Source organism: Dermacentor albipictus, chromosome 9 (genome assembly GCF_038994185.2).
Source record: "Dermacentor albipictus isolate Rhodes 1998 colony chromosome 9, USDA_Dalb.pri_finalv2, whole genome shotgun sequence".
In the NCBI taxonomy this organism is placed as follows: domain Eukaryota; kingdom Metazoa; phylum Arthropoda; class Arachnida; order Ixodida; family Ixodidae; genus Dermacentor; species Dermacentor albipictus.
This window is the reverse complement of record NC_091829.1, coordinates 64,771,724-64,789,007: the sequence shown is the minus strand read 5'-3', so window position 1 is coordinate 64,789,007 and position 17,284 is coordinate 64,771,724. Positions and strand designations below refer to the sequence as shown.

The 17,284-nt window shown below is 46.7% G+C and overlaps 1 protein-coding gene across 1 annotated transcript in view; it reads right to left on the bottom strand.

Moving 5' to 3' along the window:
• The window catches only part of LOC135921868 (glycine dehydrogenase (decarboxylating), mitochondrial), a 65,446-nt gene that overhangs the window by 4,586 nt on the left and 43,576 nt on the right, over positions 1–17,284 (bottom strand). Inside the window, exons 9-20 of the mRNA XM_065456266.2 lie at positions 15,246–15,326; positions 14,862–14,962; positions 12,619–12,703; positions 11,859–11,900; positions 11,003–11,145; positions 10,185–10,260; positions 9,409–9,534; positions 8,169–8,248; positions 6,806–6,988; positions 4,337–4,596; positions 1,692–1,787; positions 129–236 (exon numbers count right to left, since the gene is read on the bottom strand). Coding sequence (XP_065312338.2) covers positions 129–236; positions 1,692–1,787; positions 4,337–4,596; positions 6,806–6,988; positions 8,169–8,248; positions 9,409–9,534; positions 10,185–10,260; positions 11,003–11,145; positions 11,859–11,900; positions 12,619–12,703; positions 14,862–14,962; positions 15,246–15,326 — 1,381 coding nt within the window. The remainder of the gene's footprint in view (positions 1–128; positions 237–1,691; positions 1,788–4,336; positions 4,597–6,805; positions 6,989–8,168; positions 8,249–9,408; positions 9,535–10,184; positions 10,261–11,002; positions 11,146–11,858; positions 11,901–12,618; positions 12,704–14,861; positions 14,963–15,245; positions 15,327–17,284) is intronic.

Genomic DNA, 17,284 nt, shown 5'->3' with positions numbered 1-17,284 from the left:
CGCCACGGCAAAAGCGCGCGACATCACTTTCGATGACTGACTATGGACACAGCACGGACATTGGGAATGGAAGTCGCTACATCTGAACAGTCTCGCGTATTCTCGCACGAACGAGACGGACTGCTCACAGATCATGGCGTCGCAGAACCGGTCGAGCTCCTGCTTGTCTTCCGACTCCGTGGGTTCCACCATCAGGCAACCGCTGACAGGAAACGACACCGTCGGTGCGTGGAAACCTGTGGTTGCGTAAGATTCACAAGAATGAGAAGGCAAAGGTCCTTTTAGCATGAGAGATAGAGAAGAAAGATCGTGTATATACATACATATATATATATATATATATATATATATATATATATATATATATATATATATATATATATATACATACATACATACACTGTAGAAGTGCTGGGATCGTTACGCCACCATGGGGATGACGTGTTGTACGTGGATTTGTTTCATTTCTGCAGTGCTTGCGCCTTCAGAAGTACTTGTGGCTTATTACGCTTCATACTCTCTATGAATTAAAAAAACAAACATATTTTGCTGAACAGATCAAGTCAATAATTTTCTGCAGTCATGCGCAAACACTGCCTAAAAGTTGCATTTACGAGTATATAACGCGATATTTCGTTAATGACCAACTTCGCAAAGTCGCAAAGCCATTTGAAAAGCCAGAAAGACTAACTTTAGGCAAATCCAAGCACTAACCCTCATTCCCACGTTGGCTGAAACATCCTGCTTACAGCTCCCATGGACACTATAGTGCCAGAGTCCCATCTAGTAATTATTCTAGGAAACTATATGCTTTTCTAGAGTCGGCTGTCCCAAAATAAACGACTCATAATTCAAAAAAAGGATGTGGAACGAGAAGCGAAGAAGGATGTTTATGAAACGAATGCTACGGCATGACGGACAGCTGCGCACCATATCGTCCACAGAAGATAAACCCGACCCGCCGTGGTTGTTCAGTGGCTATGGTGTTGGGCTGTTGAGCACGAGGTCGCGGGATCGAATCCCGGCCACGGCGGCCGCATTTCGATGGGGGCGAAAACACCCGTCTACTTAGAGTTAGCTGCACGTTAAAGAACTGCAGGTGGTCGAAATTTCCGGAGTCCTCCACTCATAATCAGAAAGTGGTTCTTAAAAAAAAATTTAAATTTAAGAAAATAATTCTTAAATATAGACCCCAAAGAAAAAAAAATTATTGCAATCAGAATAGCGACACGGAGATTATTCTCCAGGTAAGATAAATATGAAGCGCGTGGCTATCACTTCAAAGCACATCCCACCCCAGTTTACGGGCGAAGAAATATTGCTCTAAAACGAAAACAAGCAAAAGTTATTTCAGGAACTTTTTTAGTGCGCTCTTGTTTGAGGTGTCGTGTTCACGCTTCACTTGTCCACTGTATACGACACACGAATGAAACAACGATGCAACTGTCAAAAAAAAAAAATAAATGAAAGAGAGAACTCGGGCAGAATCTAGCCACCGCTAATTGTCAAGGTGTGGGGACGCAAGCAAACTGTTTCCCTCTTCACCACATATTGCGGAGTAGCGTTTACTGGGGCCAAGCATCGCGTGAACAGCGGCCCAGTTCACTGCTGCCCTATCTCCGGGATCGGCCCACTTCCACCAACGCACGGCGGATGTCTCGGCGGTACAGAGGTCACACGTTTCCACGCACCGTAGTCCTGCAGCCTCTTGGCGATGTCCATGGCCTCGACCCCGGTGGTCTTCTTGAAGTCCCGCATGTCCAGGATGAACTCGTGAGCCACGAAACCTGAGCGCCAGGAAAATAACGCGTAAATCACAAAGAATTAATTCTCCGTGAGATGTCAACGCCAATGAGCGCTGCGCCGAGAGTTAACGGTTGAGAATGTTTCACTCGCGGAGTAACAACGGCACGCTCCGAATCTAGGTACATTGCCACGCGCCGTTTTATGTACTTTCCGTTGGCGTCTTATTTTTTGACAGGACCCGTCAGCGTAGTCGGGTTACAGCACTGCCCGGCCGCAGAAACGCGACTGCAGTGTTCGAAACTTCTCGAACGTTGCCGGCGGTTAAATCGCGTCTGGCAACATTGTGCGCGCGTTGTTGCGAATAGCGTCGTTCATTCTCGAACCCCAGTGAGCACATAAGCGAATTAATCTGGGATGCACGGTATCAATTTAGCGGACAAACTGGACTCGGGAGACCAGATTCGGCTACTGCCGACTGTGCTTGTCGCTGACGCTGTGGTTGGAGCATTGCCTGTCTCTTCTGGGCACTCAATAACAGAGGTTTATAATTCCTGGCTTACACTTCAGGCTGTTTTTAATTTTTTTTCCCACCATCTATACAACGAGACGATATTATACTCTAATTTGCCTCATGCCCCAGTTCTTCGACCACGTGTACTTCGACGAATTACGAAAGTGTGTAACCGACCGCTGTAGACTAACCGGATCGTAGTCTCGTTATAGCCCTAATTACGATATCTTTCTTCCCCTAAGTACCCTTCGGACGTCGTGGACTTCTTCAGGTTTCTTTTCATTTTTTGGCAATTGGCGGGCAATATGGAGGCCTGAGGCCGTGTTCCGTAGGGAGTGTTATCGTTGGGAATGTTAACGCCACGTATAGTGACTGTCCTTCAACGTTGGCTAATTTCCTTTCCTCTCCCCCCTACTCTCTCCACGCATGGAGGGTAGCCGACTGGACAATGTCTTGTTAACGTTCCTGGCTTCCCTTCCTTCAATCCTTCCTTCTCTCTTTCTCCGTTTACTGTCAAGTGAAACATCTTAAGCAGTTAGAACAATGTGGAGCTTTCTCTCTCCGCCGTTCTTTCCGTCTTTCACTTCCCCCTAACCCTTCTCCCAGTGCAGGGTTCCAAACGAAAATCTTATCCGCTTAACCACTCTGCCTTTCCCATCCCGTTTAGCCCCCCCTCCCCCCCCCTTCTCTCTCTCTCTAGCAATAGCGTGCCCAAGCGGCTTTGCGTGTACCCCGAAACCCAAACTACTTCGTACGCTCTGCGTTCATTTGTACTCCTGGTCGATATAATCCCCCAAGTTTAATAGTACGCATTGCTGGGCTATTCGGTTCACACAGAACAATTTCATCATCATCATCATCATCATCATCATCATCATCATCATCATCATCAGCCTGGTTACGCCCACTGCAGGGCAAAGGCCTCTCCCATATTTCTCCAACAGCCCCGGTCATGTACTAATTGTGGCCACGCCGTCCCTGCAAATTTCTTAATCTCATCCACCCATCTAACTTTCTGCCGCCCCCTGCTACGCTTCCCTTCCCTTGGGATCCAGTCCGTAACCCTTAATGACTATCGGTTATCTTCCCTCCTCATTACATGTCCTGCCCATGCCCATTTCTTTTTCTTGATTTCAACTAAGATGTCATTTACTCGCGTTTGTTCCCTGACCCAATCTGCTCTTTTCTTATCCCTTAACGTTACACCTATCATTCTTCTTTCCATAGCTCGTTGCGTTGTCCTCAATTTGAGTAGAACTCTTTTCGTAAGCCTCCAGGTTTCTGCCCCGTAGGTGAGTACTGGTAAGACACAGCTATTATATACTTTTCTCTTGAGCGATAATGGCAACCTGCTGTTCATGATCTGAGAATGCCTGCCAAACGCACCCCAGCCCATTCTTATTCTCCTAATTATTTCCGTCTCATGATCCGGATCCGCCGTCACTACCTGCCCCAAGTAGGTGTATTCCCTTACGACTTCCAGTGCCTCGCTGCCTATTGTAAATTGCTGTTCTCTTCCTAGACTGTTAAACATTAGTTTTCTGCAGATTAATTTTTAGACCCACTCTTCTGCTTTGCCTCTCCAGGTCAGTGAGCATGCATTGCAATTGGTCCCCTGCGTTACTAAGCAAGGCAATATCATCAGCGAATCGCAAGTTACTAAGGTACTCTCCATTAACTTTTATCCCCAATTCTTCCCAATCCAGGTCTCTGAATACTTCCTGTAAACACGCTGTGAATAGCATTGGAGAGATCGTATCTCCCTGCCTGACGCCTTTCTTTATTGGGATTTTGTTGCTTGCTTTATGGAGGACTACGGTGGCTGTGGAGCCGCTATAGATATCTTTCAGTATTTTTACATACGGCTCGTCAACACCCTGATTCCGTAATTGCACCCTGATTCACACCCTGATTCCGTAACAATTTCATACCCCGAGATTTATGGCCAGTTAGCGCAAAAATGGAAAGCGAGAGGGCTTAGGGGACGAGGGAGCGCTAACTTCAGGTCCCCTATTTCTAAAAAAAATCTGCCCCAATATCCTATAGCGGGGTCCACGCTCCCCGGGGGGGTCCACGTACCGTTCTTCCCGAGGTAGAGCACCTTGTAGTGGTCCTCGAGCCGCTTGCGCATGTAGTTGGCGTTGAGCATGGCCACTTCGGTGGCCCGCCGCAGCCCCTCCGAGCCCATCATCTTGATGTAGGCCCACGAGATGGGCAGGATGGCCGACGAGCCCCACGGGGCGGCGCACACGACGCCGAACGAGCTCTGGCCGCCGCCGCCCAGGGACCACGGGTCCACCACCGGGTGCGAGGGGAGGAACGGCGCCAGGTGGGCCTTCCTGCGGTGCGCGTGCACGTGATTACGGGCGCGTCCTCGTCAGACCCGCACCAGAACACTAGCCACACAGCACCTCTTCCAATACAGTTAAAAAAAAAAAACTAATTTCTGGATAAGATCTCATGGGCAGATGCTCACTGCTGCATCTACATGTATGTGGACAAAGAGCCCTCTTCTCCAGTATGTTCAGGTAAAAGCTTGTTTATTTCTGCCGAACCTACGATATATATATATATATATATATATATATATATATGGGGTTTTACGTGCCAAAACCACTTTCTGATTATGAGGCACGCCGTAGTGGGGGACTCCGGAAATTTTGACTACCTGGGGTTCTTTAACGTGCACCTAATCTAAGTAATCACCATAGCCACTGAGCAACCGCGGCGGGTATATTATATATATATATATATATATATATATATATATATATATATATATATATATATGGTTTCCAGTACTGGTTTTCAGGCACCCGGACTTTCTCAAGGTAAGTCAAGGCTTCCAGGAATAAACGAAGCACTTCAAACTACTTTCTCTTCTTAAACAATTTGAATGAACTTTGCCCAGTTACTGTATTTCTTTACCAGCTGATTTCAAAAATGCAATTTTTTTCTTAGACAATTATTTTTGTGATATTAAAACAGGATGCCATTTGTTTAGGGCCTAATTAGCCTATTAACAGCAACTTGCACGATAACATGCGACACGCGGACTCGATTCTGAATGTTCGTTGTGTGTCGTAAGCTATAAATAGTCATTTTGAGGCCATTTTTAAGTAAAGGTATAGACTGTCAAACTCAGTCACAAACAATGCCCACCTGATACAAAAAAAAAATCATGTTACGGCGTTATAAACAAGTGAAGTGGTCGCTGCGACACCTGAATGGAGCGCTTTGGCTATTTCTTGTCGGGATGTGCGTTGATCATTGCGCAATTGTTGTGATAGCCACAAAACGTGAACGACGTGACGTAAGGCTAACTCGGTAGCACACACACACACAAAAAGAATCGTAAGCACTCACATAATATCGCAGGAGACACCTGATCTTATCGGCGTACAAGTGCAGGACTTACGATCTGCGATTACGCGACCATCCTTATAGCTGTTCCTGACTGTACTTATAATTAAGCGGATATCCTACTACGCAATAGTAAATTTGCCTCGCACGTGAATTTAGGCGCTTTGAACACTGATTCTCTGGCACAAAGGAGAAACGGAACTATAGCATTGCAAGAGTATACGTCATGTGTGACGTTGCAGTCGCGAGGCGCATGACGTCCTAACATGTGGGCTATAGAATACTCTCATTAGCGTGACGTCGTTAGCTTGGCGGAAGGTACCGGCAAAAACAAACAGGACGACCAGATGAGTTCGGCCATTGAAATAATGCGAACTTATTTGCATCATTCTCAAGCACGTATTCATGCAATGGCAGCTTTGTGTTCGAATGCTACGTTTCTTGCTGTTACCGCGATAAACATAAAACGTGCGTAAGGCCACACGACGACCCTACCACAAAGCTGTCACTCATTGTGGCGTACCGCATTTAACTGAACTTCATTATTTTCAATTTGAGAGAGTTGAAACAAAGAAATTGAAGGGAGAGTTATGTACGTGTACAAGCAGTGAAGTAGAGTGCACAGTAACTATATACTTTAACTTGATTGTATATAGGAATACAGACATTTTTATAACCAATGCACGAACGGCCAGAAGCCGAGTTTTTCGGGAGCACTGCCAACAGAGTTGGCACAAACGCAAGTCGAACACGCACAGAAAAATGCATCAAGGAAGCACCGGATCAGAGATCGTGGTATAAAGGTTATAAACAGGGATAAGGGGCCTCAGAAAGGCTGGTCAACGTTTCGATAGGAGGGACCTTGTTTATAACCTTTATACCACAGTGTGCTGTTCCATCTGTCAGCCCCTTTCTTGATTTCGTAACAGAGATTGTGTTTTTTTGGGCTTCTTTCACGTATAGCAGGAACGTCTTGCGCAAAAAAGAAGGAAAAGAAGTGCTTTCAGCCCGTTGAACTGCCCAAGAATCGGCGCAATTAAATCGCTCACAGCCAAGCGCCGACGTGTGCATTGTAAACGGGTATCGACGATGCTGCCCTCCCCCCCCCCCCCCACCCCCCCAGATCGGTGCCCGAGCGATCTGGAGTGCGGCCCAGCGAGGGAGCCACGCGGATTGGGCACTCACACTCCGATGGGTCCCATGCCCGGTCCTCCACCGCCGTGGGGTATGCAGAAGGTCTTGTGCAGGTTCAGGTGGGACACGTCCGAGCCGTAGTCGCCCGGTCGGCAGATGCCCACCTGGGCGTTCATGTTGGCACCGTCCAGGTACACCTGGGCGCCGGCCGCGTGCACCAGGTCGCACACGTCGCTGCGATGCGCGGCCGCAAAACAACGCGCAAGCTTCAGACCGCTTCGAACAAACAAACAAACAAACAAACAAACAAACAAACAAACAAACAAACAAACAAACAAACAAACAAACAAACAAACAAACAAACAAACAAACAAACAAACAAACAAAGTGGACAGTTCAGACAACGTCACCGCTCAGAAAGCCCAACCTGCTCCTCAGTCGCTGAGCGTAACTCTCGAATACGGGAATCGAAATAATAATGGGAGCTTGTAAGAAGGAACGCGAATACAGAAGAGTGGTGTTGGCAGGCGCACAAGGCGAGCGCGTGCTTTTTACCTTCTTAAGGAGCGTATGATCACGGAAACCGAGTATTTTATTATATACAAAAATTTTATTTACCAAGATATTATTTTACATTTATATATGTATTAGTTCAAAAACTTTATTTAATTCTTGCGAATAAATAAAGAGCCTATAATTTATTGGCGGCATGATATTATTTAGGGGGCAGCGCAGCACCAGGAAAAACTAGCTCTTTCATGCAGTGCTGCTCCCCGCCTCCCCTCCCTAATTAACCCCCCAAAAGATTCTGCGTACTCCCGATTAATTTTGACCCCCTTGGGTTCTTTAACGTGCACCGAAATCTAAGTACACGAGCGTTTTTGCATTCTGCCCCCGTCGGAACGCAGACGCCGCGGCCGGAATCGAACCGACAACCTTGAGGTCAGCAGCGCAACGCCGTAGACACTTAAGCTACGGTGGGCGGGTTGGCCAAATTTCGAAGAGATGGTAAGACTCAGCCTTCAACCCGTCCGCAACGAGGCCGTTCAGTCTTAATCCGCTTCTCTGTCCTTCACAAGCCGGATAGTATATGTTACGCGCCAGCCACGGGTTGCAGGAACAGCTGTTGTATTGCAATATGCACATATTCCACTCACGGTATTACAAAGCAAGTTAATGGAGATACGTACCAGCGCGTTACACAACATGGAACTGTGTGGCGAATTATTACATTTGCACCACATTTTTGCAACAGATTTCGTTGACAAAGTTTCTTTTTTCTTTCCCAAGCGACGGGTAGTAGCCGGTGCCACCCAAAGGCACCAACTTCTCCTATCATGTCACGTCAAAAAATAAAATAATCTATGACAAGCTTTTTGCACATATTGCCACGTTCCACTCGGAAATTTCGTACCAGATTGTCTCCTCGTAGATTCCGTTTGTGGACGGGTATGTGATCATGATGCAGGCCACCTTGTCTCCGTGTTGGTCGAGCTGCAGTGGGCGCAGAAAACAATAAGGACGATATTGGCACAAAGCGCAACACACTCCCTGTGCATTCAACTTCCAGCTTACCACACTTCCAACTTACCATAGAAAATGACTAAACACCTACCAACCAACAAAGATAGCATTGCCATTACAGGTCAAATATTACTGTGGCGCCGTTTTACGGAATGCAAGCACGAGCTGTAAGATGAATTATTATCAAGATGAAACAGTCGTTCGTGCATTGTGCAAGAGAGAAATAAACAATGAGCGCTAACAACTGATGGATCGATCAATCGGTTGATTGACTGGGTATAATGTCTCCAAGTAACACAGGGATTATGAGGGACGGCGTAGTGCAGGTTTGTATGACATTTGTGAGGACCTGGGGTTCTTCAGTGTACGCTTAAATCCAAGTACACGCGCATTCTTTGCGTTTCGTTCGAATTAGAATTAGGCGTCCGGCAATCGAGCCTGCGACCTGCAACCTCCTGCTGAGTACAGAAGCCTTCCCTGTCTACTACTTTTGGCCATTACAGCGTGCTTGCAAACGGGACCACGGACAGGCAAGCACAAGCAAGGTGACATCAAGACGATCGAAAGGCACAACCGACAGTTTTGGCGCAGGCGTACAATGCAATCTATTGCTGCGACACCCCGCCCACTCTCTGTCGACAGTCACTTATCAAGGATTACAGCTAAGATTGGTCAACATTCGGACAGAGGCTCTCCGGGGTCGTCCGCTACGCTGCTACACCTATCCCCAAAACGAGTACGAGGCGACCGAGCGCGAGTGTCAAAAACGTCGCAGTGGCCCACGGGACCACATACGACGCCGTGACGTCATGACACAGTAGGAACGAAACCACTAAGTGGCTGCAGAAAACGTAATATATTAAATTATCCGCGGCTTTGTGAGGGTCGACAATTTCATTTGTTTTTCTGGGTTGTAAAGGTATATGACCATCATTCGACAAAAAAAAAAGAATAGTCGAAAAGATCGTGTCAGTAGCGCCTTAACAACGGTGCCTTGAATGAGTGACCCGAGAGAGAAGGCCGAGGAGGAGAAGGTAGGCTACACGGTGGAGAACCACACACACACACACACGGTGCGAGGGGGGGGGGGGAGGGGGGCAGACAAGGCCGCACACACGCGTACAACGCACCTTGGCCTTGAGATGCGCCACGTCCACGCTGCCGTCCTTCTTTATGTTCACCGGGTCGACGGCCATGCCGGCCATGTGAGCGCTCGCCGGGTTCGTGCCGTGCGCAGACATCGGGATCAGGCAGACCTGCGCCAAGGAGCGTTCTGTTCGGGCGCACGAATAGCGTTGCAACGGGGCACTGTTCTCCCGCAGCTGCACTCGACTGCGCAGTGACCGAGTCTCGTAGCAGACTGTTCTAGCCGCATTGTTTGCACTCCCCATGCATCTACAGTGCTTAGCAATTATCGGAACGCATGCTTGCCGGCGCTAGTGTCTTTTTCACATTTTTTTTTGTGCCACCAGCGGGCTCTTGGGACACCGACCTCACGCAGTGTGGTTTACTGCGAAGCGAGAGCCTGTGCGAGGCATTGCATGACTGCATTTGTACCGCTCAGATAAGATGAAAAAGAAAAGAAAGGATCTGCAGATACCACGCACTTTAGCAATCAATGTTATTATGTCAAGCACTTTTACAGGTAGCTGGCTACCTGCCACCGGTTGGAATTGCTCTGGGTGTGACGACATATGCCATGAATACACGTGCGGCCTAGTGGATCGATCATACGGCTATAGCAAAGGGCGAACCTGGTTCAATTATCACTATCGGGTACGTAATTCTTTTTTTGTCTTTTCTTTGGAGACAGCTTGTGTGACATCACCCGCTGGCCGGAAGAGGCAAAAAAAAAAACTGCTTTGACAATCACCTGCGCCTCAATGTAGATGGCGCTTACACTTACCTTCCTGTGCTTCTCTCCTTTGGAGGAGAAGTACGAAGAGATCGCCCTCAGACCGGCGTACTCGCCCTGCGCACCGCTGAAAGGATATGACGTCACGTGTAGGTTACACGATTATGAAGGTAGGAAATGAGCACAGAGCAAAGCGTGCAGTGTTCACAGCGGATTGCTGTATAATGTCCTCCTTGAAAAAAAAGCGCGCCTCGGAACTAACTGAAGCGCACTCGTAGAAGAGTGTAAAGCTGCTTGACAGAATTTGTCGGCGGTGTAAAAAAAAAAATCATAAAAACGAAAACAAAGATTGCAGCCGAGTCCTAACTTACAAAATAAACTGGAACATATATATAGCTTTTGCGAACGCCGTTCGCAGTCTCAGGAGCTTATAGCGTTTGGAAATTGCTTGCACTTTACTGCATGAGCTTTTTAGAAGGAGGAAGTTTAGGCTGCTGTATTCGCTGGATTGCTGCGAGCGCATGCTGCTAATTAATATGCGTAGGTACGATAAGGCAAATGCCACCAAATAAATATTTTTTCACTGTTTGGTTTTGACTGCCCAAAGCTACGCCTACGCAATGAAAGTCGCCCCACTGCGATGATCCGGACTAATCTTCACCACCTGGGGTTCCTCAATGTGCGTCGAGGTCTCGCTGCATCCCGACTCTCCGAGTTCCAGATTCATCACAGTGATGCCCTGAACCATCATTTAAATATAACATTATCTCTATCCCTGTCTCTCTCTCTGACATTGTGTCCGGCGGCACTACGCGACAAACGCTTCAGTGGCCCATGTGAATCTCGTTTAAAAGGCAGCGCGCACAGACCTGTTGGGCTGCAGAGACACCTTGTCGTAGCCGGTGATCTCGCACAGGTCCTGCTCGAGCTCCTCGAACAGACGGAGGTAGCCCCTGGCCTGTTCCAGCGGCACGAACGGGTGGATGTTGGCGAACTCCGGCATCGAGCACGGCTGCGGGACAGCGGTGGAGTAAACAGAATGAACGTTGTCCCAGGAGAGAAGTTGGGAGCACACGACGTGTACAAAAAAGCTGCGAAGCTGAACGTCCGCTTTGTAATGCGATGATTTCTTTTTGTTTTGTTTCGTAAGTAAACAACTGCCCTCGGTCACACACTGAAATACGTGACGTCACAAGCAGCTAGCGCTGCCGCTTCCTTCACTTCGCTTGACCTGGCCGTATACAGTTTCCCAGTTCGAGTTGTCGACTAATCCGGCCTCGTACGGCGGTCTGTTAGTCTCTGTGGTTGGCTAGGAATGTGTAAGCGACCACCCCGGAAAGCCGTTGGCCTTGGATCCTCGGACCAGAGTGAGTGAGTGAAAACTTTATTCCAAACGTCCGGCGATTTTGGCGGGATGCAGATAAACTTTTTTTTTTCTTCGGCCGCGAAAACTTCAAGCTAACATCGTCGCTAGACTTTCGCTTTGTAATCTTGCGACTTGGACCATAAAGCTTTCGGTGTCGGACATGTCTACATCGTACCATAAGAGGATTATCATGCCTCATTTGTGGACATGTCGTTATTGTACTATACGAAGAAAGGTAATTTGGAAAATAGGATTGAATACATACTGTCATGTAATGTACTTTAAAAAAAACTATAGATAGTGTTTTTTAAATAATTACGGCAGAACCTTGCAGCGAACGGTAAGCAACGCCTACTCACCATCATTTCTACGGTGCTGTTGAGTTTCATGGTGCAAGAACCCTGCGAAAATAAAAAAAGAAGAAAGGAAAAGGGAACTTTAGTGTCCTCTATATCCGCTGCTTTGAATTTTAAAGAAATCTTCAACTATTCGAACATCTTGGCTCGTTATCATCTGTAGCGTAACGTGTGGAAGATCGGGTGTGATTAGCTCGACAGTATCAAAAAGCAACAAAAGCTGCCACACGAGTTGGTAAATAAAGAACAGTACAGCAAGATAGCAGTTTCAGATTTACTTTCAACACCAACGAGACTCATCTAATGAACAAGACAGGCAAAACAATTTTAGTAAATAATAATTTTTTAAAATAGAAGCAAAGGTTAGAAGCCGAGATTGCGCTCCGGTGAAGGCAGAACTTTGGATATGGGACTCCGCGTCGGAAGCTGGTGAACGTAACCTCGCCTTAACCGGAGAGGTAACGACCCGCCTTCCGTGGATAATGTAAATGCCGGAGTGTGTGTCTATACTTGGTTTGGCGCTTTTACAGGCCCGCACACTGAGAGTCTCTGGAGACCCTCCATAGTCACTACGGGCGGGCCGCGCATGCGCCGTCGATACCATGACAGCACGGCGACGGCGCAGACGGTCTCCAACGCGCCTCAAGTGTCCGTATAATTGCTATCGCAATAATAGTTTGTAATTAACAGCGCATGGCTCTGAGTTAAGCGGGGGCAAATCGGTGTCACTGTGCGCCTTCCGTTGCGAGTCAAGCAAGCTCACCAGAGGTATCATGGAGTGCACGAGCGAGATGTCCTTGTTCTCGAGCTGCTTCATGAACCGCACGATCTGCGTCTCGGAGTGGTACCTAAAACAGATAACACAAACGACGTTGAAACAATGTTGAAACAATGTTGAAACAACGTTGTAACAACGTTGTAACAATGTCGGAACAATGTCGGGAAAATGTTGGAACAATGTCGGAAAGACGTCGGAACAATGTTGATTGCGGGGTCGCCTTTACGCTCCAGCATTCGATGGCACCTAATGACTGTCTCTTCTGTTTGTCCTACGCTTGAAAAAAAAAAAGGTCAGCTGAGCAACGGTTACTTGGCAAGTTCTGAAATGCGTAACGAGAAGGCTGTTCGCACTTTATTGTCTTAATTCAGTAGAAAAAGTAACACAAGCACTACAAGTTTCTCCGGCTATTTTCTTACCGCATACTCGTTTTTGTTACGTACATCTAATCGCCACATTCTCTGCGTATAAGTTTTTCGTAGACGCGTATGCTCGAGGCCAACTCAGGTTTGCTATTCAAATACACGCAAAACGCGGAAACGTTCTTGAGCAACTCTTGAACCAATGCAAGCATAATTTGATGAATTAAAAAAAAAGTTCAGCCATTGTGCCTATTAGTCCAGATATTTCAAATTAGGCACCAGACTTTTGACAAACGTATATGAAATAAAAAGAATGTTAAATAAGATACACGCATTCTAAATGTTCCATACTCTAACTGCGCAACAAAGCCAATATTGAAAATCAATAGTACTAGATAGTTAACATTTAATAAACCTGATATGCTTTCTTTCGTCTAAATTATATCCTCAGTTGGCCAGCATGACTGCTGCAGAAGTGGCGTAAATAACATAGCGAATCCATGTAGGCTGTAAAATAAATTCCATTTCTTTGCTCTAGGTGCTCTAATAAATGCTGTTGGCAAAAAAGTGGAAACCTTTTTTTTTTGGAAACAGTTTTGATTTTCTAAGCGTTGCGCGTCGACATCTCGGATATTTAGAGACCCGCGACAATTTTTCTAAACATTTCAGTCTTTGAAAAAGAAAATTCCACGGAGAGGCACTAGAATGCAACGTTTTCTATGAAGTGAAACAGATGTCACTCAAGTCGGCTCCCAAAGGAAAAATTCCTGCCGTTCACATGCATTTCTACCAGGAAACCCCGAGCTAGAGTTACAACTTACTATATATATATATATATATATATATATATATATATTTCACTGTAATTAGCGGATGTAACTTCATGTTTCTAAATTAATAAAAATCGTTGGAAGTTTGCGCTCATCTGTCATCTCCTCTTTGCTGGCGTGTATATCTGCGCTACAATTCACCACTACGCAATACCAAGAAGCCCAAACAGCCAAATCACCTGGAACGAAAGAATTAAACTCTAGGATTGTGCGTGACACGAGAAAATGAAACTCTATACTTGTGAGTGAAGTTCATGTTTCTTTTTGTCGTCGCGCAAAAGCTAATTTGTCGCTTTCCAGATCATGGCTAGTTTGCATCTGTGATCCCAAGCTGCCCGCAAGCTATAACAGAAGTCGCAACGCACAGCTTCGGTAGGTTCGGCCCAGCCTAATTTCTTTAAAATGAGCCTAACAACCACGACGCCTGCTCTCGTGCAAACTGCTGCCACTTGTTTGCGCCCGACGTGACCAGGCGTCGAATACGAAACTTTGCGCTGGGCAGCGAGGTGTCGAAATTCATCCAGTCAAGGCCGCATTCGAGCGAAATCAAAGTGATTCGCAAGCAAGATACCCAAAAGTGCCGTCGTGTTTCAATTCTTCAGAAATATATGCTGATGATGACAGAGTGAGTACAGTTTTGTAACGGGGTGACACGTTTTTTAGCGTAGACGCATACCGGAATAAGAGAGCGGAAGCGCTGATGGCGACTACTTGCGACGCAATATTTAGAGTGGGTTACAAACACTCTGGCCTTCAGGAGTGTTTCCAAATTATTTTTAAAAAGAGGACTAACAAGAACACTTAGAATAGATCATTTACGTACATTCATGCCAGTGCATACATGCGGCGTGAACGTGTCTAACTATAGTTCTGTGCGCTTTAAGTTCGACATAACAGCCCGAGATGTCGCCACCAGCGTTATAACCGCCCCCCCCCCCCCCCCCCCCAATGTTCACGGCATATCGCAGTATCACTGACTACGCTGACACGCCTACATGGCGGTGCTGCGACGCTCTACTAAGCCTCAGGTGCTCACGTGTTGAAGACGGGATGCGTGAGAAATTCGGAGGTCCGCTTGTGCTCGCTGAACAGCAGGCTGTCCGTGGGCTGCTCGGGCACGTCGCTGGCCAGTTGCGCCTGCAACCAAACCCACAGTTTCAATCGGCTCGTAATCTTTTCTGTAGATAGTTATCTGTTTCTTTTTGCTGCTTTGCGAGAGGGTAGCGAATAGCAACTAAACAAACCATGTACGACTTGTCCGGGCTTCTTTAGCCGCTCGATAAGGGAACAACAACAACAACAACAACAACAACAACAACAACAACAACAACAACAACAACAACAACAACAACAACAACAACAACAACAACAACAACAAACAACAACAACCAGCGTGTGACAAACATATTCGCATGCTCACCGCCGTCTTTTTACTCTCGAAGATCCATAGGAGGTCGTCCAGGTCCTTCTCCGTCACGGTTTCGTCCAACGAAACGCCAACCTGCGACACACGGCACATCATGTAAGAGCGGGGCACCACTATAGGTTCTACGTGACACGCAATCTTGAGTTACCGCGTACTTGTATTTCGCGACCCATGTAGCATAGCACGCCAGATAAAGCTCACGTTTCAGTAAGATTTCTTGCGAAATAACGTTAACATGAAAGCTAGAAGCTGTTTCACGTGTACAAGATGCCGCTTAACCGTGTCCTAATAGGTCCTGGCGTGCTAGCGCAGAATGAGAAGACCCTTGTGGCTGGATTTTTTAGTGCCACAGACAATCAAGCCGGAAAAAGCATAACGAAGGGGAGGGGGGCGTGCATTGTTACGTCTAAAATGTAGGATTAATAAGATATGTGCAAATGAAAGTGGACAAATAGATAACTCGCAACAGGCGGAAACCGAAACCACCCCATCAGCATTACCGGTGTAATGCTTTACCAATTAAATTACCATGGCGGCCATCTTCTCACCCATTTTCTTCGGTGCTTCCGTGTGCGTACATTATTAGCACAGAGAGTGTTAGCCAATGCCGCTCACCGCCAAAGTGGAGCGTCCCTTTTCTTTGTCTTTAATCGCAGGCGTCGCGTAGGGCATGAGTTTAAGAGCAGGTACAGCTGGCAAAGAAAAACCTCGCATTTCAGCTCTTAACAGACATACTAATGGCGAATTCGGCAAACCGCACCGGTGCACGCCGGTGTGGGTGGGTGAACATGTAGGTGGGTGGGTGGGTGCGTGTACGTGCGTTTTAAGAATTCCCTGAATACAGTAGACTCCGCTTAAACGGAAATCGAACAGAAAAATGTCTTCCGTTTATCCGAAGTTTCATTTAGGCGAAGGGCACGAAAATGATCAACAGTGGCTATAACACAAGGGTGCTAAAGCGCCCTTGTGTTTGATATGACTGAGGTGAAAAAAAAGAAAAGACTCTCTTGCACTCTGCTTCTAATATTGTTGCCTTCTTTTGCGCAAGGTATCGTTCACGCGGGATGGGATTCCCATTATGCGCAGCCCTCGCGTTATGGATAGCACTGCATGCTTTCAACTGCATGGATGTCTTGCCGTCTGGTCCGAAACATACCACGCGCGGAACAGTTATTACTATGTTTGCGTCAATAGAATCACAGTATTCGCCAAGAACTTCACCGATGATATTTTCAACGGTCTCCTTAGCAGGTAACTAAGGCACTATCTGAGCTCTCTTATTCCTGGCGGTGTGAACAAAGTAGTGCCGGCCTGACTGCAAGATCCGCGGTGCTCACTTGTACCTCAGGAATCATTACCTGGCTAGGAAAGTCTTCATGATAGAAGCACCGCTGAAACTTCGCCATCTTCAATTTGTGTAAACTTTTCCGCAACTGCCTGTTGAAAAATATTTTTTTGCTAGTTATAGTGTCATCATTTCACATGTTTGTGGGACTTTTCCTGTTAGATATATGCCGATGAAGTAGGCGATAGTTCCGTTTATCCCACAGTTTGTTAGCAACGTGCCCATGGGCAGCTGACCAAAGTTGATACCATCGTTTCATTTATCCGGAATTCCCGTTAAAGCGAGTTTCGTTTATCCGCTGTTCATTGCAAAAACTTCGCTAATTAAAATAAATCTCTAGGCTGCGGCGGTGATCTAACCGCAGTGGACGAATGCAGACACTTGTGCGCAAAGATTCAGGTTCTTGTTGGCTGTGCCTCACACGTTATCATCCCCATTCCACCTCGAAAACCAACACACGCACGAACGCAAGAACGAAGTTCCTGGTACTCTTAGTACTTACAAAGCCATGTGCAGCCAATGGCTGTTTTATTCCACAATGCTGGGCAACCCTGAGAAGTTTCATGCGAAAAATTGCGAAATCTTATGCAAAGCCTACCCACTTTGAATGATCATGTGATGACAGCGAAAAACGAAGTGATGCAGTTTGCAATAATAAGTAAACTGCATTTGCTGATACACCTTTCTG